Source organism: Odocoileus virginianus, chromosome 8 (genome assembly GCF_023699985.2).
Source record: "Odocoileus virginianus isolate 20LAN1187 ecotype Illinois chromosome 8, Ovbor_1.2, whole genome shotgun sequence".
NCBI lineage: Eukaryota > Metazoa > Chordata > Mammalia > Artiodactyla > Cervidae > Odocoileus > Odocoileus virginianus.
Window position 1 is genome coordinate 74,951,223 of NC_069681.1, and position 23,854 is coordinate 74,975,076.

Here is a 23,854-nt window from a genome sequence, read left to right on the forward strand (position 1 = left end):
ATGACAATCCACTCCGGTGTGGGAGAACTCCATGGACAGAGGAGCCTGGCGGACTGCAGTACACGGAGTCATGGAGAGTCAGACACGACTGAGCGACTAACACGAGAACTGGGGTGGGGCAGAAGTGTTGTACGCAAAGGTGTTGTACGTGGTAGTGACCACCTTTTAAGAACTGCTTTACCTTTCAGTGTCTATCCCCACCGGAGACATCACAGATTCATTTAGGAGAAAATGGCAAATTAGAGAAATGGATTTGTGAGCAAAGATATCAACCAGGAAAAAGATGAAAGTCTGACTATTCAGAGCCGCTAACAAAGCTTTCGGAGAGCCGATCAAGTCCAAAGAATTTGCTGAATACGGACGGTTATTTCCAAGAATATAATTAACACTTTTCATACCAAAAAATGTTAAAAGTCCATTAATTATCAGCTATTCGAAGAGGGAGACAAAAGACCAGAGGTGTTCCTCAGAGGAGCGTTTTTATTAAAGGGAAGTGTATTTATGTGCACCGAAAATTAGAGAGGGTTTTGAATAATTCAGCGGGGAAATGGAAGTTGCATTTCCCCTCTGAATTGAATGTAGTTTCAAGTGATGTAAGCTCCGTGCCTAAAATATTAGTTTAATATAAGAACAAGCCCCTTTCCAGCTCTGAGATGTGGCTCACGCAACTCCCCTTGTAATCAGAAGCGATTGTTTGTAAAACAGCTTTGCAGTACTTGGATTCAATGGGTTTTTGGACCAGATTCCAATCAAGAGATGCAAATGCCTCCTGTCGACGGTTTCCTCGGCTTAGATGTGTTTGCTGAGGGAGATTTATATTGATTCCCTGTAATTTAAGATGCTCCGCTGGGTCTGTGTTGTGCAATCTTGGAGGCTGGGAGGGCGCTGGGGGGTTGCGGTGCTGCTGGCTGGGTCAGCTGTTGGTTTCGAAAAGGAGGCAGAGGATCCAGGCAGCCGCAGGCAAGTCGTTGCTTGGTGATTGGGGCCTTCAGGGATGAATTCACTTTGTGCCTAAAACCTCGAAAAGAAGCTCACCGAACTGAGGCCAGGCTAGTGACACCTTTTCAGAAAAGGGATACGTATATAAGGAAATGCTAGGGAAGCACTGGTAGTTCAGGCATGTGGCTAAGACATTAAAAAAAGAAAAATTGGCCTCAGTACAGAGCTCATCTCCAGCTTCCTGCACCCAGGAAAACACCCTCCACCCGCCCCCCAGCAAATTCCAGAAGGGGGTGGGAGGGACAGATGTGAAAGAAGTGTGGATTCAGTTTATGGATGATGGGAATGGAGGAGTCAGTGGATCTGGGTCACTGTGTGATGGGGCTTCAGTCTTCTAATCCAGAGACACCTCTTTGGGGGCCCACGGGGGCCTGGCAGGGAGTCCCAGTAGGAGAGTCTGTGTTGGAGGACACGGATGGATGTAGCCACCTTGCTCTTTGTGTTGGGGTGACTGTGAGGGGTGGAGATGGGCTGAACCAGGAGCCAGTGCTCCCCCTCAAAAGGGCTCAAAGTCGAGAAGAAAAGACAGGGATGTAGAAAATAGTCGTGCCAGGTGGAAAGCGGTAAGGATCCCAAGAGAGGAGCCGAGGAATACAGATGAGTTATGGGCACCCAGTTCATGACCAGCAGGGTATGTGGAATGAAGGGGGATGTTAGAGGACATGAGCACGATTTCCCTGTTGCTGGTGCAGCCCACGAGGCCATGGGGATGGACACAGCCTGTGGACCAGAAGGGCTTTTGTCCAATCAGGACACTTGTCTTAGTCCCTCTCTTCCTAGCACCTGACCACCTTGGCATAAAGTAGATGCTTGGTACATACGCAGTGAGTGAGTTAATCTGGTTTGGGCAGCAGAACTCCTTGGACATTGGTGAGGGTTTAGCCATGAGCATAATGTCAGTGGGACCCCCCGGACAGCCCACCGTGGGGTCCAGATGCCTGTGGGAGCTCTCGGAGCAGGTACTGCCAGCTCCGCGGCCGCAGCGGGGCGAGAATTCACACGCATGGCTTGGATGGCAGTGCTTGCCCATCCCCCTATCAGAAATCACGAGGATTTATCTGGGATCCAGCTAAGTTTTATTGAGTGCCTGCTATGCGGAAGGCCTGGAAAAGGAATGTATGATGCAGAAAGGCAAGGACCCTGCCTTGAAGAGCAGCCAGGCTCTGTGAACGAAGCAGGGTGAGGCGGGCTGGGAGACAGGCACCTATAGAAAGAACCACGAACCACGGGATTAGAAAGGGTGGAAGTGAGGTGCCGGTGGAGGAAGTGTGGGCCGCTGGCCTGTGGCTCCGCTTACGTGGGGAACTTGGTTTCAGTAGGTGTGAACTGCGCATATTACAGTCTGTGGCTCTCTAGTAATGATACCAGTGTCTTGCAACCCTGCTTCTTCCTGCCCCAGGCTAATCTAGCCCCGTTAACCTGGTAGAGCGTGTTCATCCAGGTACCTCTGTGGACTGCTGAGACTCCACTGAGCCCAGACTCCACTCTCCAGGAACATGCAGCCTGGAGATGGTGTTGGAGAGGAACCGTGCTGAGTCACCTGTTCTTCCAAAAATGAAACTGTTTCCGTGTCCTGGCACTTGGCCCGGAGTAACAGCTCCTTGTTTTATCTGATGATAGCCAGTCATTTAAAGATTAGAGTCTGCCCAGGGGACGCTTTCACCAGTGCCTTCCTAGGTAGGGAGTTGGTCCCTGGAACAGAGGCTAAAGATTTATTTGGTGTTGATGAGCTGTGCAAATTCTGGAGTGGAGAGAAGCGTGACCACGAAGCAGAGGGGAGGCGGGCCTGGGGCTCAGATGGGCAGAGTGTAGAGCAGGGAAATGTGGAGGGTGCTCAGAGCAGAGTCAGGTGCAGACGCAGGTCCTCTGCCGTGGATGCTGGTGGGCACTGGCCAGAGCAAACAGTAGCAAAATTCGTCCTCAAGTCTGCAGGCAGGACCCCTTCTGTGGCCCTCTCAAGCATGTATCACTGAGTTGTGCACATGTTTTTACTTCAGAGATGTGACAGTACTACCGATTGTTTATTTTGGGCTTCCCAGGTGGTGCTGGTGTAAAGAACCTGCCTCCCGATGCAGGAGACATTAGAGATACAAGTTCGATTCCTAGGCTGGGAAGATCCCCTGGAAAAGGAAATGGCAACCCACTCCAGTATTCTTGCCTGGAGAATCCCATGGACAGAGGAGCCTGGTGGGGTATATAGTCCATGGGGTCTCTCTATTTCTGTCTCAGTATTTTGTAATGTTACTTTTTGATTGAAGTGTAGTTGATTTACAGTGTTGTGCTTCAGGTGAACAAAGTGCTTCAATTATAGTTATATATATATATAAAATCTTTCTTCAGAGTCTTTTCCATTATAAGTTATTATAATATATTGACTACAGTTCTCTGTAGTTTACAGTAGGTCTTTGTTGTTTATCTGTTTTATGTATATAAGTGTGTATCTGTTAATCCCAGATCTTGTGAATTTTAAATTTAAATTTAAATGGAGAAGTCACTCCATAGATCTTTTCAGTGAGTTTGTAGCTTTAGATCGTCACTAAAATCATTAAAATCGTCACACTTTGCTTCAGTTTTCTTTAAATATGCTGCACAGAAACAGTAGTTTTAAGATGTTGAACTTTGATTATAGAGGTAAAAGGCTTAGAAGAAGAAGCTGCCCACTAGGGTACTGTGCAACTTTCTTCCCCTTGGGTTTCCCCCTAAATGCCGAACAGATGTTGCTATTTGCTGCCCAGCAGCCGCATCTTTTTTCTCTTTGCTTGTGTAGCCTAACTTTGTTCTCCGTCCACCCCCCCAGCCTGCTGCCTCAGTGACTCCTGATGTTGCCATCTAGTCACTAGGGCCCCGTTCCCCTGTCCTTTAAGGGGTAACCTAGCGGTGCTTCTGGGAAGGTTTCTTTGCTCTTAGAGACAAACAAGGAAGAAATAGCCTCCCCCTTCTCTGGCGAAGAGAGAGCCTAGAGCCTGCAGAACAGTCACTGAATACAAGCAGGACCGCCAGTTGCCTGTTTCTCACTGAATCTGGCTCCCACCACCTCCTGTTTTGCTCCCGTCTGAACCAGCTCATCTCCAGGCCTGGGCCCCACCCTTGTTTTCTTTGGTGGCCCATCCTGGACCCCTTAATCTTCTTACATCTCTATATTCATTTTGCAGAAGTAGTCTTTAGAGATTTGGGTAATATATGTATATGTATGAATTATTGTGTGTTTGAAAATGAATGTATTCTCATACTTGACTTGATAGTCTATTAAAATATGGTATTCAAGGTGAAAATCATTATTTCTTGGGACGTTATCATAGCTCCCTGACTTCAGATGCTTGTTGTTATTGTTCAGGGGTCTGCTGCCAGTGATTCCATTGATCTGTGACCTGTTTTATCTCCCTGGAATTCTTTTTCTTCATAGGTCCCTGGAGGTGCAGGATACTATGGTTTGCAATAGGCCGTGTTTTCTCATCTAGGTCCTCATTGGGCACTTCTAACCTGGACTCTTCCGTGTTAGTTCAGAAGAGGCCCTAACAATCAACTGGATCCTATTTCTGTGGTCAGAAGGAGGGTAGGCAGTGTGTAAATGTGCCCCCTCAGCTTTGAAGCGTGGCCAGTTCAGAGGAGTCGTCCTGGGACAGGCCTCCTGGTCAGGATCCTTCCTGGCCCGTCTGGACCACACATTAGAGGAGCAGTTAGCATCACGGCTGTTTCTTGTGCCTGAAACTTACACACCCAGGTCATGTATTTAAGAGGATATGATTGTGAATCACTAAATGGAAAGCAACTAATTAGCTTTTCTGCTGTTTTATTGAAAAGATAAGAAGCATGAGACTTATGGTATTTCTTTGAGAGTCTTTGATTAAAATGGATGTTTGAGCAGCTCATGCTATTTAAGAGTGAATTTCTAAACTGTGGTTTTAAATATTTAAAGCATGTGCATTAAAATTCATCCTTACTCAGGTCTGTGCTTTCTGGGAGTGTTTGATTTTTGTTGCTTATGGAAGTTGTCAGTTTTGATCATCCAGATGTGATGCGTGAAGCCCCCGTGCTATCCCAGAAATGCTTACAGGCCAGCTTCCCACCCTGGGATTGTGGGTTGGGTGCTATTCAGACACATATTACCATGTTGCTCTTTAAGGAAGCATTCTTGAATTTTGTTGGAAATCTCAAGGTTTCTTGTTTTGTTTTGTACTATTTTTCTGCAAGTTTTGGTGAAATGTTGGAGGCATCCTACAAGTCCACTAAAGCAATATTATTCATTCATCTTGATTGTATAGAAGAACCAGTCATTCTCCCCAGCATAGATCATTTATTTTTCTTGCATGTTTCTAGGCCAAGTTGGTTCCTAACTGAGGAATATATTTTTTTATTTTTCTATTTATCTTCATTTCTTTATCTCTCCCATGGAGATTAAGACATTCCAAACATGGTGATCAAAATGCCTTATTCATTACATAATATAACTAAGAGAAATACAGAGACTCTTAACAAAAAGCCTTGGGACTTGAAAGTATATCCCTTTCCATTTAATTGGAAATTTTTTTTTTTTTTCAGTCACCATGCCGTTTATTTATTTGCTTTCTGATTGTTGCACACTTTTTTTTTTTTTGCGTGTGCTGCCTTGGTGTTAAATATTTAGCTTTATCCTTCTAGGTATCTGGTTCATTTGACAGAAAAAATGGTTATATGCTTCTGATGAAAGATAAAGAAATGTACCTTCCAGAAAAGACTCGATTTGAAAGAGCCCCATTTACAGTGACCTGGTGCAGGCTGTTGCTTTTTTAAATTTCAAGATCTTCAATATGGCAGTGACTGTTTTTGAGTTTTTTTTTTTTTTTAATTGGAGTATAACTGCTTTACAATGTTGTGTTAGATTCTACTGTACACCAGTGTGAATCCGCTATATGTAGCCCCTCCCTCTAGAGCCTCCCTCCCAAACCTCCCTCCACCCGCTATGTCGTCACAGAGCACCAAGCTGGGCATCCTGTACTATACAGCAGCTTCCGATTAGCTATCTGTTTTACACGTGATAGTGTATCTGTGTCAGTGCTGCTCTCTCAGTTCATCCCACCTGCTCCTTACCCCCAACCTGTGCAGGCTTGTGAGCTGCAGGGGATGCTCGCATTATCCCTGATGCTGTGAGAAAGATTTCTTTCTTCCTTTCAGATAGCAGACAATCCCTGAGGTTTACAGCCTACAGTCCCGCAGATAAACAAGGGTCATATGCCACCCCTGTTGTGAATGCTCATATCCATTGCCAGGGTCTCAGGTACAAGGAAGAGGTCAAGGTATGCAACTTTGAGCACCCCTGCTGCTTTGAAATAAAAACACTTGGAGAAGTGAGGTTGAGCAGGGTCTGGCAGAGCAGTTTGAGAAAGTGTTGGTCCTGTCTCCCAGTTGTACTTGCAACCCTCCAACCCCAGCCTCTAGGAAGCATTCTCCCTCTCTACCTGCTCAAGCAGACTTAAGGATTCTCCTGGAACTGCCTGGCCCAGCGTCCACATTGTACAGCAGATTGAGCCATAGGACAAAGGGGAAAGAAAGAAGGGGGCGTGTTCCTTGCCCGTTCTAGATTTGTTGCATGTTTCTAGGGTGTGTTGGAGTATTCACGTAAGCCATTAGTGATTAGAAATGAAGGGAACAAACTTGTGAGTATTACAGCATTATATTAATACTTAGGCAGGATGAATAGGAGAAGATGCTCTAAATTCAAACGAGTGGGTCCTCAATTGCCCTTCGCCTGCCAGGCAAGTGGCATAGGTTGTGAAGCAGCCAGGTTATGAGATCATAGGCTGGATAGCCCCTGGAGGAGAGAGGACATGCCTTGCAAGTGAATCTTGGAGCTCATTAAAAAAAAAAAATGCTGTTCACTCCTCCAACAGTATAACCAAAGCCTTGTCTGACTCAGCCAGTTGAGTCAGACATATGGATACTATATATGGAGTCCTATATATGGATATTCTTCCTTTCCTGTATGTCAGAAAGGATCTGCTTTCATCTAGATTTGAAGCCTGTCTCTCTTTTCAGTTTTATTAATAAATGCAAGAATGTGATAACATTGGAAGAGTTTGGATCTCATCTAGCACTTTGTAGATGGAATATTAGTCTTCAATATGTTAGCTTGATAAAATCGGGGAATAGCTTGTCTCCCATGTTTGCCATTAAAAATAATGGTTAGAGAGAATTTCACTTCAGAGATACACAGCATGAAAGAAGAAGTACAAATAGCTGAACATCATATGAAATGATGCGTAATGTCATTAGAGGTAAAGTAATAAGGAAATAAAATAGCAAGACTTTAAACCTGTCAACTTTAAAAATTGATGATTCTGAGGAAGCTTGGCCTGGTAGCTTAAGAGCATGGACTGTGGATTTACATTCCAGCTCTCCCTCATACTTTCAGAAGTTATTTAATGTCTCTCTGCCTTAGTTTCTTCATCTGTAAAAACAAGATAGCAAAATCTAGCCATAGGGTTGTTATATGGATTCAGTGCAGCAAAGCACTGAAAATAGCACCTGGAAATGGTAAATGCTGTTCAAGTGTGGAAAATAAATTCCCAGTGTTGAGTGAACTTCATTTCTTAAAGAAGTGCTTTTGAATCCCTGCGGTGTGCCTGCTACTGTTGTGGACTCGAGAGGAGAGTGGTGAACAGAAGATGGGGTGGTTGGGTGGGGCTTGCCTGCTCTCCTGGAGCTTATATAGGACAAGGGGAGGCTGATAATACACAGGCAAATAAGCATAAGAACCAGATCACCAAGTGTGTTCTGAAGAGAGTGTCCAGATGTCCAGTCTGTACTTGGTGTCTTTGGCATTCTGTCTGTCTTAACATTTTTGAATTCTCAGAAGTGTTCCAATTCTATACAAAATCTTGTACGTGAATGTTAAAAGATACCAAAAGTAGCTTTATTTATAATTGCCACAATCTGGAAATAACCCAAATGTTCCTCAACCAGAGAAGGTGTGAACAAACTGTGGTACATAGTGTGGAATTGTATTTAGCCATAGAAAGGAATGAACTCTGATAGACCCCAGGTCATGATGAATATCAGATGCACTGTGCTTGGGAAAGAAGCCAGGCATAGAGTCTGCACACTGTATAGTTACATTTAAATGACATTATGGAAAAGGCGTAAGTGTGGGAACAGAAATCAGATCTTGGTTGCCAGGGGCTGAGTTAAGGGGAGGGTTAACTTGCAAATCAGGGGATTTTGGAGCCTGTGGAACTGTTCTGTATCTTGATGGTGATGGTGGTGGTCACAAGTTTGATTACATTTGCTGAAACTTGCAGAACAGTGCAGTAAAGAGGGTGCAATTTACCATAGATAAATTATGCTTTAATTAAAAATGAAAAAATTCCTAAGCAGAAAAATAGTGTTGCTTGTTCAAATGGCAAATAATCTGGTCATTGTGGTCATGAAGAATTTCAGGAGAGAGGAGATGGAACAGATAGATAGTAGGGAAATTGAGAGAGAGAAGGAAGATTGACACTTTTTTCTTGAGGGCAATTTGCATTTATTCAACAAGTAATTATGGGCCACCCATTATTTGCCAGGTCCTGGCATATAGTCTGGGCACAGACTGTGCCTGTAAACAAAACAAAAAACCCTAATGGGGCTTCAAGTTGTGTATTAAGATGCAAATGTGCTTTCCTGTTTACTCAATGAGGCTACCTTTAGGAATGTATTATAAGGAAGTAAGGGGACATAAAGATATACATTCAGCAATTTTATATGAAGAACTATTTTAAAAGACAAAAGCTGGAAACAACCTAAAGTCTGACGGTGGGAGATTGGCAGGGAAGTTATGGTAAAAGTGACCATTAAAAATAATAAAGTTTTTATTACATGTATTTATGTGAAGAGGTGTCCATGATATGCAAAGTATACACCTGGAGTTAAAAAGCTGATTCCCTGAGTGTTAAAAAAAAAATCTGGGGTTCTACACATTAATCTCTGTTTCTTATGGTGGGAGTAGGGGACTTTGGTATATTTTTTATTTTTTTACACAATGAAGTTCCATTTTAAAAAATAATGGGCAATTTAAGTATTTGAATTTTAGGAAAAATCATTCAAGACAAAAACAAAATAAATATTACACATAATAGGCAAAAATGAATACCCTGTATATTCTAGGTGATACTCTGTCCTGGAAGTAAGGATGTTTTTTTAACATGGAAAACAAATGCTTTCTATTGTCAAATGTGAAGGAGGCTTCTTTTGGAGAAACATGGAACATTTTTACTGGGGAGACCTAAAATATCAATTCATTTAATATTTTGATGAAATGTAAGATTGACCTAGGCTTTGGAAAGCCAAGTTATCTCTTTTCCTGGCCCTTTATAAAATAGAGCAATTTGTTTACACATTCTTCACTCTTTTTACTCAAGGTAAAATAAAAATAAAATAGCCTCTGCTAGCTAAGAAGGAAAGGGATATTTTTCTGAACACAGTTCTGCTTATATGTTAGAATAAAATGTGATGTGGTACTCATATTATGGACATAGATAAGGAGAGTAAAGCCAGCTGCAGAGAATGGTTCTAGTTTTACAGAATTCAGCACGCTTTCACAGAATTCAGCACCACGGATAGCTGCAGTGTCCTGGAACATGAGAGTTACCATCTCCCAACCAGTGATTCAACTTTTAATCAAGCAATGAAACTGAATTTGTAAAGTTTATTCAATCAGCAGTACATCGAGTTTTAAACTACCTATACCTGTTGAGAATAAACATAGACAGCATTATGAAATAGGACCAAGAACCTGGCTATTCCTAAATAATTGCCATTGCAGAAAGCACAGATGAGTGATTACCACAAGACTCTCTAAAATAGCTGAATACATTAACTTGTATGTGAATGCTTGCAAGTCACTTCACATAAAACTATCCTATTAAATTATAGACCTCGATAGATGCTTCAGTAAAAATGTCAAACTTTGGAAGTTGGGATTTTTACTTTTTTGCATCATTATTGTATTTACCGTTACATTTTGGGTTTACAGCCTTTACATTTTTCTGTATTCTTAAGTTTTTCTGGAGGATAATTTGTTGCATGGTAGAAATTTTAGCTGGAGCTTCTTTGGTGACTAAGTTTTATTGAGTCAGATGGAATTGCATTTACATTCAAAGGCACAGCACTTGAATATTTATGTGAAAATTCACAACTGATAAAGCATTCCCTAGCAGACTTGGCAGCTCAGGAGGAAAGTACAGTATTTTTCATATCTTTTAAAACCCATGTCTCCATTTAATAACATTAAGTCCCTCAAACTTTCTTTAGTTTTTAAATCTTCTATTTAAAATAAGTATGACAAATATAAATCAAGCATGATGATCAGAATGTGTTTTTCCATATAATGTCAGGTGCTCAGTCACGTCTGACTCTTTGCGATGCCATGGACCATAGCCCACAAGGCTTCTCTGTCCTTAGAATTCTGCAGACAAGAATGCTGAAGTGGGTTGCCATTTCCTTCTCCAGGGGATCTTCCTGACCTAGAGATCGAATCTGGGTGTCTGCATTGTAGGCGGATTCTTTACCATCTGAACCACCAGGGAAGGCCTTGAGTATTCTGGAATAGCCCTCCTAGAGGGAAGGGAAGAGGGTGCCTTACTAGTTAACCAATTGGGAAGGTGGGCTTTGTACTCTCTATTTTAAAAGTCTGAAAAAAAAAAATAATTAGGACCCATGCTGTATTGAAAGTGATTCATCATTTTGAGCTCAAGTTGGGAGGACATAATCCCAAGCGCCAACTATGTACAGAAATGCTGTCCCAGACACTGTAGGGAATAGAGAGGTATCTGAGCTGTTAACCTACAACCTAGTGAGCTTGTAGTTTAATAAAGAAAATAAAACATACGTAGCTATAATGAAACTGTAACTGTAGAAAAAGGCTCATCTAAGTATAATAAAAGAAGATGTGTGTGCTAAGTCACTGAGTCGTGTCTGACTGTTTGTGACCCCACAGACTGTAGCCTGCCAGGCTCCTCTGTCCATGGGATTCTCCAGGCAAGCATACTAGAGTGGGTTGTCGTGCCCTTCTCCAGGGGATCTTCTCGAGCTAGGGATTGAACCCAAATCTCTCACATCTCCTTCATTGGCAGGTGGGTTCTTTACCACTAGTGCCACCTGGGAAGCCCAATAAAAGAAGATTTACATAAATATAATTTTTAAAATATAGCATATTTTAAAAATATATTTAAAAATAAATTTATTTTAAAAATAAATTTTAAAATATAGTGCCTGAAGGAAAGATCTAGGGATTCAGGATGTGGAGAAGTAATATCAAGCTCCTTCTTCACCTTTTTTTGGGAAAGGGGAGAAAGGAGAAATCGGGAAAGGCCTAATGAAAGAGGTGGCCTTTTGAGCTCAAACGGTGGAGCTATGGGGTGCTTGTGCCCAGTCGCTCAGCTGTGTCCAACTCTTTGCGACCAGTTGGACCATAACCCACCAGACTCCTCTGTCCATGGAATATTCTAGGCAAGTATACTGGAGTGGGTTGCCATTTTCTACTCCAGGGGGATCGTCCCAATCCAGGGATTGAACCCACATCTATTACATTGGCAGATGGATTCTTTACCACGACGCCACCTAGGAAGCAGGAAGCTATGGAATATGGAGGCCAGTTTTACTGGCAGGCACATTTCAAGTAGAAAAGTAAAGGGGATTAAAGCCTGGAAGCCTACCTGGGCCCAGTGCTCATCAGACCTTGAATGTCAAGCTGGGAAATTTGGCCTTCGCCCGTCATTCAGATAGTGGTATGGTCACATTAGCGGATGGCACAGAGATGGAGGGTCTGCTAAGGTCTTCTGTATCCAGGCATGCCTTCCTTGCTGTACTAGACAGAACAAACATGGTAACAGGAAACTGAAGTGCAAGATAGATAAAGAGATTGTATATGAGGACCTGGATCCTATCCATCTGCTTAATGATGCAGGAACATATATGCACTCAACTGAAAAGGTTCTAGATGAGTTGGTCAAACCATCAGCAGAGATTGCAAGCCAGGGAGAGTCAGGAGAGCCAGAGACATGCCTGATGGTTAATGATGGACAAAGACAGTTTTGTTTGTTGGCAAGGAAGAGGGTGCGTTGCTCACCCGACGTGTCAGTGAGCCTGATGCTGAATCCGTGTTAGATTTTAGAAAGGACTGGTCAGTTGTCACTCTCTAGCAATCACATTGTGGACTGCAGTGTCTGATACTCTGGTTTCGGTTGTCATTGCCGAGAAGCATTTACTGATTTCCTCCTGCCAGCCTCCTCAGTTCAAACTCAAGAGGGCTGTTGGTTTCATGCTTATAATTCTGCCCTCAGAGAATTAGAGATGCTTACTTTGTGGGTTGGCTCACATTTGTGGAATTCTTGCTCTCTGTGACTTTCCCGACCCATAGAGCATGAAGCTCTTTTAAACTGCTGTCTTATTGATTTACCTACATGCTTTTTACATTTGTGCCAGAGGCACAATGAAAACACCTTAAAAACCGAATAAAGAAACTCCCCTCTGTGTCAGGGAACTGAGGCTGGGATCAGAGTGTCAGCATCCTGGTTAGGCTTGAGGCTGGACCTGGGGGTACCACTGGCTTTCTCGGGACCAGCCTGACCTAAGGAGTGGGAGGATGAGGACGTGAGTGCAAAGTGGACAGAACGGAAGTGCAGCACGGCAGGGAGGGGAAGGTGTACACCTGTGCACAGGCGTGTGTGTTTGTCTTATTTTATTCTATTTTTTATTTAAAAATTTTATTGAGTATAGTTAATTTACAGTATCGTGTTCATTTCAAGTGTACGGCAAAGCAATTCAGTTATACACATGCTTATATCTGTTCTTTTCTGATTCTTATCTGATTCTTTCCTCATATAGCAGTTATAGAATATTGAGCAGTGTTCCCTGTGTTGTACAGTCGGCCCTTGTTGGTTATCTGTCTTGATTTAGTGTGTATGTTATTCATAGGTGTGTGTGTTTGGACAGGATTCTATGAACATGGGGAAAAAGAGTGGAAAGACCTAGGCTAGGATGTTACTGTATCCTGTGGTGGGGAGTAGGGAGAAGGGACAAATGAAGAAAATGACTGACAAAAACTTAGCTTATAGGAAATGATCTCATTAATGGGAAAAGTACACGCTATGTGTAGATGCAAGCAAATGAAAGGAAAAGAACATTTATAGCAAGAATACTCTCGTGGGGGATGTGAGGCCTGAGAATGACCTAACACTGGGAGCATGTGGTATTGCTTTCTATACTGATATGTTAAATTTGATGATGTCCACCAGATTTCTCCGTTGTACAGATGAAGTTTTCCTTTGTAAGAAATAAAGCAATCTGGAGGGTGGTGCTCTAAGATTGTGTAAATATCCTGTTTCCCAACAGTTTTACACTTGGTGATTTTAGCAACCATTGGTGTCCCTCATCCAAGATAATTATTACTTTGGTGAATACAAACTGGTGATTTTTCTAATTGTCTAATTTTTCTTGTATCAGTTGGTATTCTTCTGTGAAGAAGAACCTTCCTTTCTCCTCCGCCCTTTTTAATCAGTATCAGTATGAACTTGTGGATTTTTAAAATATGCACTTAAGATTTAATGTGTGTTTATAATCCATTTCTAACATTGATCATTTCGATGTTACATTCTCCTGTATTTGGCTAGCAGGAGCCCCTATCAGAAAAGTTTTGGAGAAATAGTATCTGGATTGAGTGAATGAAGTAATGGTAGGAAAGTGATGAATAAATCTGTGTTTACCGAGAGTTTCTACCTGTCAATCTAGTGTACTTTTCTTTTTATTTCTCTCTAGGTCTCATGGACTAATAGACTCTCATTCAGCTGGAACCTAACAGATAAGTCATCCTTCTGTGTGTGAAGACAATGCTTGGGTTTAAAACTGCTCTGAAAATGATGAAAGCAGGATCGCCCCGGTGACGCTGTCAAGGGGCAACGAGCAGCTTGAGAATTTCCTCTTCTCCAGGGAGCAGCTTGAAGGAGACCCCTTTCCATTAAGGAGGACTGCATGGCAGGCAGCCCCCACTGACGGCTGGAAAATGAGTGTTCCGGTAGCTCCTAAGAAGTCATGTTACAATGAATTGCGGGACAGCAGAAACGGAGCAAAAAATAATAACGACCGAGTCCTGAGTTTGGGAGATGCCAATGCCAACCCCATCATGTTGGAAGTTGGCTCCTCTTCTGATGAGCCTGCCACGTGTGCTCTGCCAGAGGAAGTTGGAAATGCAAATTTGAGGGGACCAGAGAGTAGTCCCCGTGTCCCGAAGGAGTTTCACCCACTTCAGGGCTTTGCAAAGCCATCTCAGGCTGGCCCCACCAGCCTGAAGGATTTTAAATTCTCTCCGATGGCTCAGAGAGAACGGAATGAAGAGCCCGAGCTGGAGAGAGGCGCAGACCACCCCCAGGCCCTTCGGGGTCTCCAGGGGCCAGGTCTGCCGAGTCGGAGGACTGTCATGATGGGCGAGTCCAGCCTGGAGGTTCCGGCTAAGCGGGAGGCTGATGTCCCGCGGCCTGTCCCCAAGGATAAGTCGGCCAAGACCCTTGACAATGAGGAACTGAGGAGGCATTCTTTGGAAAGAGCTGGCAGTTCTGCTGCAGCAGTGGAGGTGCTCACAACGGAGCGGGCTGGGGGCCTGGCCTGGCCGCTTCCACAGTCCACAGGGCTGGGGTCCCCAGAAGCCCCGCATCCGGTGCCCGGTGGTGGGGAGGGGCCACCGAAGACGGGGACAGCCCCTTCTCCAGGGCCGCCTTGTCCTCCGGTGGACGGGACCTCAGAGGGAAAAGGCGCACGTCATCCTAAACCATCTACCTCAGTAACCATGGAGACCGTCCCCTTAGAGACCCAGCCAGAGAGGGGACGGGTACCCAAGGTCAGCGCCCAGAGCACAGTACCTTCTGCCCATCCAGAATGCGCTCTTGATTGCTCTCCAGCCCTGAAGGATGTCCTGAGGAGGCCAGAAGCACAAGCAGGTCCGGGGAAGGTGGAGCCCAAGACAGAGCTCAAACCTGTCCAGCCCAGTGCCGTGCAGGAGTTCAAATCCAGCCAGGTCGGGGACCTGGGGTGTCGTCAGGGGCATGGCATGTCACCTCTTGGGAGAAAGGAGCTAGCTGGGGAGGCACAGGCAGGAGCCTCGGCTTCTGGGTTGAGCAGCCTGGCACATGGCATTCCCCACCCCCCGGGCGCGGGAAGAGACAGAGGTGAGCCGGAGAAGGGAGGTGAGGACGGGTCTCTCCGAACCACCCCCAAACCGAGCCCTGGTTCCTCACTAGCTGCAGGTCAGCAACCCACGGCCAGAAGTTTGCCGAGCGCAGCTTGGAAGCTGGGTGAAACGGTGCCCAATGGCGTGTCACCAGGGGATGGTCACGTAGCTTTTGTTCCTGGAGATTCGACTGACGGCAGGCCCTCTGGTGCCAGTGATGAGAGAGGTGTCCTGAGAGATGGGAACAATGTCAGCATTATGGTTTTTGACTCAGATTCCTCTTTTGGAGAGAGAGAAACCGGGGTCCCTGAGCCCCCCGCCCCTCCAAGCAGCCGTTCAGAGGCTGAGGAAGGCCAAGAGGTCTCTCTATCTGTTGCAGAGACCAGGAACCATCTAGAACCTTCAGTGAAGACTGAAAGCCCCTCCCCAGTGAGGGCAGATGTCCTTCTTGGTGTCCCCGCGTCCCTCCACCCAGAGACAACTGTGAATGTGGCCCGCCAGCCCCCGCCACCCAGCAGCCACTTTCAGGACTTGGGCGCATCGAGTGTGGATGTGGGGTCCCCCCCGGCTGCCCTGCCTCCCGCTGACAGCACCGGGTTGTCACACACCTCCCCCAAAGTGCCTGCCAAGAACGCCTGCCCTGGGGGCCTCCCCCGTCCGGAGGACACACCTGCCTCACTGGAGGGGACGGTGGGCCCTCCAGTTGAGAAGAGGGAAGAGCGGGCGGACCCCAGGCCTGTTGTGATGCCCAAGCCCAAGCACGTGAGGCCCAAGATCATCACCTACATCCGGAGGAGCCCGCAGGCCCTCGGCCAGGTGGATGCGTCGCTGGTTCCCGTGGGGCTCCCTTATGCTCCGCCCGCATGCAGCGTGGCTCTTCCTAAAGAGGACAAGGCAGCAGGTGGTGACCTGAAGCCAGCTGCTGGCCTCTACGAGAAGTTCAAGCCAGACCTACAGAGGCCCCGGGTGTTCAGCTCTGGACTAGTGGTATCGGGGATCAAGCCCCCAGGACATCCCTTCAGTCCAATGAGTGAGAAGTTTTTGCAGGAGGTAAGAGAATGTCATTGTGAGACAGTCTGTGAGTTGAACATTCTAAAGTTCGTGAGGTATTTTCAATGAATCATGAAAGCAGAGTGTCCTCTCTTAGCAAATTAGATGCTGATGGATGCATTTGTACAGAAAGGGGTGTTGTGAACTAGAGCAGATTGCAGGCAAATGAATGATTTCCAATGAAAGAGTTTGATGATCAGAATGAGGTGGATCTAACATCTAAAGGGATTCTTTTAAATTCTGCCTGACATGGTACATTAAAGTTAGAAAAGCATTTAAATTGGCTTCCATATTTAAATTGTTCTTGTTGTTGTTCAGTTGCTCAGTCATGTCCGACTGCAACCCCATGGCCTGCAGCACACCAGGGTTCCCCTGTCCGTCACCATCTCCCGGAGTTTGCTCAAACTCATGTTCATTGAGTTGGCGATGCCATCCAACCATCTCATCCTCTGTCGCCCCCTTCTCCTCCCGCCTTCAGTCTTTCCCAGCATCAGGGTCTTTTCCAATGAGTCAGCTCTTTTCATCAGGTGGCCAAAGTATTGGAGTTTTAGCTTCAGCATCAGTCCTTCCAATGAATATTCAGCATTGATTTCCTTTGTTGTTGTTCAGTCGCTTAGTCATGTCTGATTCTTTGCAACCCCATGGATTGCAGCATGCCAGGCCTCGCTCTCCTTCACTGTGTCCTGGAGTTTGCCCAAACTCATGCCACTGAGTCAGTGATTTCCTTTAGGATTGACTAGTTTGATCTCCTTGCTGATAAGTGAGCACAATTCTATAAAGTAGTGGGGGAAGAAACCCCAAATGAATATATTGTTCAAATTGCTCAGACTTGATCCTCTGAAGGAGAATATTTCCCTATGTGAGACTTTCGTGTTTGTATACAGTACAGTGAGTAGAAAATAATGTGTTAGACATGGGCTCTGTTTTAAGTCAAAACAGTAATTACAGCTAGCATTATTTGAGTGCCTGCTATGCACTGAACCTCATAGCATCACATTTTCATCTTTGCCCATCTTTGCTAATCCTTGCTGTGATTCTCTGGAGGGTGGGACTGTGGTGCTCTCATCATTGTCCAGATGAGGAAGCAGGTTTGGAGAGCTTTGAGTTCCTCATCTAAAGCCACAAAACAAGGGCAGCGCTGAGCTGGCCACCTGGGTCCTCACTCTGCCGCCCCTCTCAGTACCGGGGCTGGGGCCAGTTGTTCTCCCAGAGCTCAGAGAGCAGGTTTTCTCTGGACTCAAACCTCATGACACCCAGCGATCAATTGAGAGGAAAGTGAGACCAGGTCAGTGTTCTCCCTGACATTCTCCAGGTCTGCTCAGACCGCTGTGGACATGGGCTGGAGCCGGTAGGATGGCTCAGCTGTTAGGATGCCCTCCGTCTGTCTTCTTTACTTCCTGACCACCTCTCCTTCGTTCCCGCTCCCTCTACTGCCTCAGGGCCTTTGCACTTCTCTCTGCTCAGAATATTCTTCTCTTAGATACCTGAAAGACTCTCTCCTTCACATACTTTAGTTCTCTGTTCAAAATATCACTTCATTATGGATTTTCATTTAAGGAAGTGTAGGTGGCGCCGTGGTGAAGAATTCGCCTGCCACTGCAGAAGATGGAGGAGACTAGGATTTGATCCCTGGGTTAGAAAGATCTCCTAGAGAAGGAAACGGCTACCCACTCCAGTATTCTTGCCAGGAAAATTCCAAGGACAGAGGACCCTTGTGGGCTGCAGTCCATGGGGTAGCAAAGAGTTGGACATGACTGAGCACGCTCCATTTAGTTCTTCAAATAAAGTAATTGTGTGCCAGCTTCTCCCCCCAAAACGATACCCCAGATTTTTCTCTGAGAAACACATCTGTGAGAAAAACTGTATTTGGAGATGTAGACAAGAATCCTTTTACTGTTCTTTCTCTCTGACCCGCCTTATCGTTTCTTGTGTATATTTTCTATCTTTGTTGCTTCTGCTCCATCCATAAAATATAGAGTAATTTCTATATTAGATGCATATTCCTCCCTGCTCTCCGCTCCCCTACCCACCCACAGATATTCTGTAGTCTTAACCCTGTGGAAGCCATCCCAAGTCTTCAGGAATTGGCTTGAGTGTTTATGAAGCTTTAGTAGCTCTGAGGGGTTGGGAGAGACCCCATTAGCACGGGGACAGAAGTGCCACTCGGCACCAGTTCCTCTGTCCAAGGACCGTTTTCTGCCATAATCAGAGAATCTAGGGCCCAGACCCTTTCTTCAGGCTACAGTAAGAACCTGTTTGCTTGTGTGCCTGAAATGATTTTGGAAATTTGAAATCACGAGGATTCTTTAGTTTGCTTTTAAATTATTTCTCTAAAAGTACTGCATTGGAGAAGGAGGGGGAAAAAACTCCATTTCAGGTTAATCTCTCTGTGTCTGTGACTGTGCAGTGACACCTGCTGTGTTTTGTCAATAAAGATGAAAGAAAAGAGTGTGAAGCTTTTTTGTAGATGCTCTTGTTTTATTAAAAATGCACAATAGGCATCTAAGGAATACTTTTTGTTATCTTACCAGAGACAAGTTACCCAACAAAATGATAGGCACCAAAGTTCCTGTAATCATTAAGGTCATTTTTGAATGATGGCATGATGAATTTTAACCCATGAAACCTATCCAGTTTGAAAAAATGGAATAATTACTGAGATAAGACATTGCAATCTGAAAAACCCAACAGATGTAGGTTAGAAATAATAATTTCATCATGAGAGCACCTGCTGAAAGACATGAACAATGACACCAAACATTTAGACACTAAAATTTAAAAATAGAGGGAAGATGAGTATAATTGAAATGCCAAAGATTGAAAGTGAGAGAGTAAGTAGAAGTAGTAAAAATTTTATCAGAGAGCAGATGTAGAATATTCCTTTCATAGGAATATAATTTGCTGGAGCCTGAGTTCCATCTATTGACTATAGCAATCATACATATTTTACAATGTGATTATGATAAAACTTTAAAGGCCTCATCTTTTGTTTCAATAATGTCAATTTAAAGAGAACTTTTATCTATTTCAACATTAAAAGAGTATTAAATTAAGGGTTTATCTCTTCAACAGCCTGGATCACAGCTTTATAGCCCCTATTAAAGAATGTTGTTAAATGCCTGTGATTCCTGAATAGATAGGGGTTTGACTTGTAACATGTATTGTGATTTAGAGTAGACTTAATTAACACGTATGTCTTTTCATAAAGGAAGTAAGATTATTTTTCGGTGACTTATGTTCTTCATTTCTAGCATGAGGAAACACTGATACTATGAACAGGCTTTGTGAGTACAGAATTGCATATATAAAAGGTAGCCATATGATTGCATATATGTAAGGCAGCCATCCATTGTATTCTAATCCAAACTGTTAACCACAGGAAATAGTAGCATGATGACATGATGTTATGTTATTGGATTCAGGAAAGAATGAAACATGATTCCTTTATTTAATAGATGTTTGTTGGTTTCAGCTCTGTGCTAGACATTGTTCTAGGTGCTATGAATTCAACAGTCAACAAGACTCTGCCCCAAAACTTCCATTCTAGCGAAACTTGCTCAAACATTCCTGGAGGCACCACCATACTAGGGAAGACAATCAGAGGTAATTCAGTCTCTCATTTTTAATTATATCAACAGAATATAGAGGCCTGAAAACACATCTTTCCATTAACTTCTCTATTCTTCCATTAAATAACCTTTCCTCCCTCATTAACAATGCATAGTTTATTTCCTAAGTAGCCTAATAAAGACTTAACCTAATTGATAAAGTTCATCAACTTATTGTAAGACAAGGTCACCAGAAAAACTGTGCTTTTCTCCTTAGGAATAATGAAACTTTCATAATTCCATGAACATTTGCTAAATTCTTGCCTTGCATCATTGACATTATTTATAGATTGACTACTTGCACAAATTCCAGTGATTTCATAACGATAAAATTTTAAAATCTTGTGGAGGGAGTTCTTGTTTCTCCCAGTGGAATGTAGATACATAGAGTATTAGAACCAGCATAGACTGAAGGGATCATCCCGTTGCGGTCAACATAGAGATGAAGACCTGGGCCCGGAGAAGGTAAGTGATGGGTGATGTAACAGCTCAGTGATGCCAGAGTGGTCGTTGTTGGAGCCTTGGTCGTAGGACGAGGTTCAGTGCTCACCCTGTGATGTGTGGTTTTCTGATTGAGCTTCTGGTCATTTATCCTAGGTTGCAGAACGCCCTGGAAAAGAAGAATTTTGTTCTCCTCCCTATGCTCATTATGAAGTTCCCCCAACTTTCTATCGATCGGCCATGCTCCTTAAGCCCCAGCTGGGATTGGGTGCGATGTCACGTTTACCGTCTGCCAAGAGCAGGATCCTGATTGCGAGTCAGAGGTCTTCAGCGGGTGCCATCCACCCACCGGGAACCATAGCCGCAGCTGCCAGTCTCTACAATTCCGACCCTGCAGGTAACCAATGCAGCAGGGACTGCTTTTCCTGCTGTGCTTTAAAATAGTGAGCGAATAAAATGAGGGTAGCTGTCTAAAGTAGGAGTGCCTTTCCTTCTTTAGAAGGGCCTTTCCCCATTCTTCTGTTTGATTGTAGACATGGACACTTGTCAAGACTCCTCTATCTACCACTGTCTTCCTCTGCATCACCCTTAAAATGACGGCCCTTGTAATCACCACTTTACAGCTTTTAGTTTCTCCTTTCCCTGATACATCTTATGGACCAGCATTCAAAAAATTGTTTCTGTAAAGGGCTACATAGTATTAATAAATATTTTAGGCTCTCTGGGCCATAATGATCTGTGTTGTAAGTACTTAGCATGAAAGTAGCCAGAGACAGTATGTGTATGCACGGGTGCAACTGTGTTTTGACACAGCTTAATTTGCACAAACAGATACAGGCATACCTTGGAGATGCTGTGGGTTCAGTTCTAGTATTTGCTTCACGCAGTAAAGTGAGTTTTGAAGTTTTTTTTTTTTTTGTGGTTTCTCAGTGCACCTAAAAAGTATGTTCCTGCTGTGTGTGTGTGGTCTCTCAATCATGTCCAACTCTTTGTGAACCCGTGGACTGTAGCCCACCAGGCTCCTCTCTCCTTGGGCTTTTCCAGGCAAGAGTACTGGAGTGGGTAGGGTAGCCATTCCCTCCTCCAGGGGATCTTCCTGACCCAGGAATTGAATTCATGTCTCCTGTTTCTTCTCCATTGCAGACAGATTCTTTACCCACTGAGCCATCTGGGAAGCACTGGAGTCTATTAAATGTGCAATAACATTATGTATTAAAAAGCAGTGTATCTACCTTAATCAAGAGCTGTTTATTTATCAAACATATGAACCATCATCTGAGCCTTCAACAAGTCGTGCTAATAACATCAAATATGACTGATCACGGATCAGCATAACAAGCATAATAGTAATGTAAAAGTTTGAAATATTGTGAGAGTTACCAAAATGTGACATAGAAACATGAAGTGAGCAAATGCTGGTTGGAAAATGGTGCTGATAGAGTTCTCGAGGGGGGTTGCCACAAACTTTTGATTTATTAAAAAGTGCAGCATTTGTGAAGTGCAGTAAAATGAGGTATGTTTGTAGGGGACTGGATTTGGCCTACGGAGAGAGACCTTCCTGCAGTGCAGCGGTGACTGTGTCATTCTTTTCAGCTTTTCCACATCTTGAACAACCCATGTTTGCCCACAGAATGGCCCTGCCACCTGCCCCAGCCCTGTCCTGTTCTGCACTGGCTGGACCGTGTCCCCCCCCCCCCCCCCCCAATGTACTCTGCTCTTCTCTTTCTGTCTCTCTGTCCCTTCTTCTGCTCATGTCATTTTCTCTTGGTTTTACTTTATTGTCCTATCTTATTACAGAAATAATACATACCTGTTGTAAAAAAATTTTGAATATAGAAAAGTATAAAGAAGAAAGTCACTGTACTTACATTTTTAACATCCAGCCAGAGTTAATATTATGGAAATTTTTCTTCCCATGTGTTTCTTTCCGTGCGTGCTTTAATAGTTGAATTAATACTGAATGTGAATTTTTATTTTTCCTTCTAGTATTATATTGTAGGCATTTCCTATCCTGTCAGTGTTTTAGAAATATTTTAATGGCAGCATGAGATTCTGTTTTGTTCACTTATTTATTGTTTTAACAAATTCTGGGTGGTTATTATGTGCTAACAGTTGTAAATTGAGGGCTGCAACAGTGAGCAGAGAACTCCTGCCTTTGTGCAACTTCGTCTAATGGATGCAATAGACAGTAAAAAAGCGCAAAGATAAATGCATCATTAGAGATTGTGATAAGTGTTAGGAAAGTGAGAAGCATAGTGCTTTGAGAACCTGCAACCATAAGAGAGTTGTATGAATGGGACAAAGGTGGTTCTGGGTGGCCTCTAGGAAGAGGTAGAAGAATGGGTGGGGAATAGAAGCAGTATTAACTTATGCAAATTGGGCTTTGCTCATTCTACACTGTCTTCCATGATGTTGCAATTTGAATCTTTGAATTTATTTGTTTCCTTTCATATTTTTCTCTTAGATTATCTGAAGTGTAGTTATTGCATAAATGCATATTCCAAACATTTTTTAAGGCTGACCTATTTTCTGGAAAACGTGTAATAATTGTTTTCATACTGTTGTTGAAAGTGCTTCTCAATGCCACACTGTTGCCAGTGTTGAGTATTACCATTACAGTGATTATCACTACTACTGCTATTATTATTGTATTTCTTTTTAAAAATGTTATATTTTACTTGGCTGCATCGGGTCTTAGTTGTGGCATGCAAACTCTTAGTTGCAGCCTGTGGGATTTCTGACCAGGGATCATACCCAGGCCCCTTGCATTGGGAATGTGGAGTCTTAGCCACTGGACCACCAGGGAAGTTCCTGCAATTCTTTTATAATATTAGTGGAAGGAAACATTTTTTAATCTGTTTGTCATTTTGTTAGTTGTCATTTACTCAGGTAATTACTGGTCGTCATAGTGGTTAGTTGTTTTCTTGGCAAGCACTGCTATAAAAAGCAGATTTTTTTTTACTGGTTCCCATGATATGTGTGTATTATGATGGATCTACCTGCTGTTACAGGACTGCTCAGGTTAATTATGTGTTCAGTCTCTCATTCAACAATTAGCGCTGTGGGGCTGTTACATGTCAGTCTTGTTCTAGGTGTGGGATAAAGCCGTGACAACAGAAAAAAAGTCCTGGTCCTTGTTTTAGAATTTTAGGATGGGAGTGGACACACTTTTTTTTTAGTGGATAAATAAATCACATTGTTTATTGGGAGCGGTTGTTCAGTCGCTCAGTCATGTCCGACTCTTTGGGACCTCACAAACTGCAGCATGCCAGGCTTTACTAGTATTGAAGAAAATGAAACAGAAAACGACAAGTAGGAAGTTTGGGACAGGAACAAGGGGGATTCCAATTTTATTTCTTGAAGAAATAGTTTAAAATGTTTATTTAAGCATTTACTTGCATTTTCTGCTCCCTTTATGTTTTATGGCTTTTTTGGGTTGTTTTATTTTCATTTATGTACATATTTTTTTGGTTGTGCTACATGGCACTCAGGATCTTAGTTCCCTGACCATGGATGGAACCTGAGCCCCCTGCATTGGGAGCATGGAGTCTTTACCACTGGACCACCAGGGAAGTCCCAGGAT

General features: G+C 43.7%; 1 protein-coding gene across 2 annotated transcripts in view; it reads left to right on the forward strand.

Moving 5' to 3' along the window:
- Window positions 1-23,854, forward strand: part of MTUS2 (microtubule associated scaffold protein 2) — a 367,641-nt gene that overhangs the window by 104,412 nt on the left and 239,375 nt on the right. For both annotated transcript variants that reach the window (XM_070471733.1, XM_070471734.1), the window contains exons 4-5: window positions 13,768-16,222; window positions 20,428-20,668. In XM_070471733.1, coding sequence (XP_070327834.1) covers window positions 14,012-16,222; window positions 20,428-20,668 — 2,452 coding nt within the window. In that variant the 5' untranslated portion in view covers window positions 13,768-14,011. The remainder of the gene's footprint in view (window positions 1-13,767; window positions 16,223-20,427; window positions 20,669-23,854) is intronic.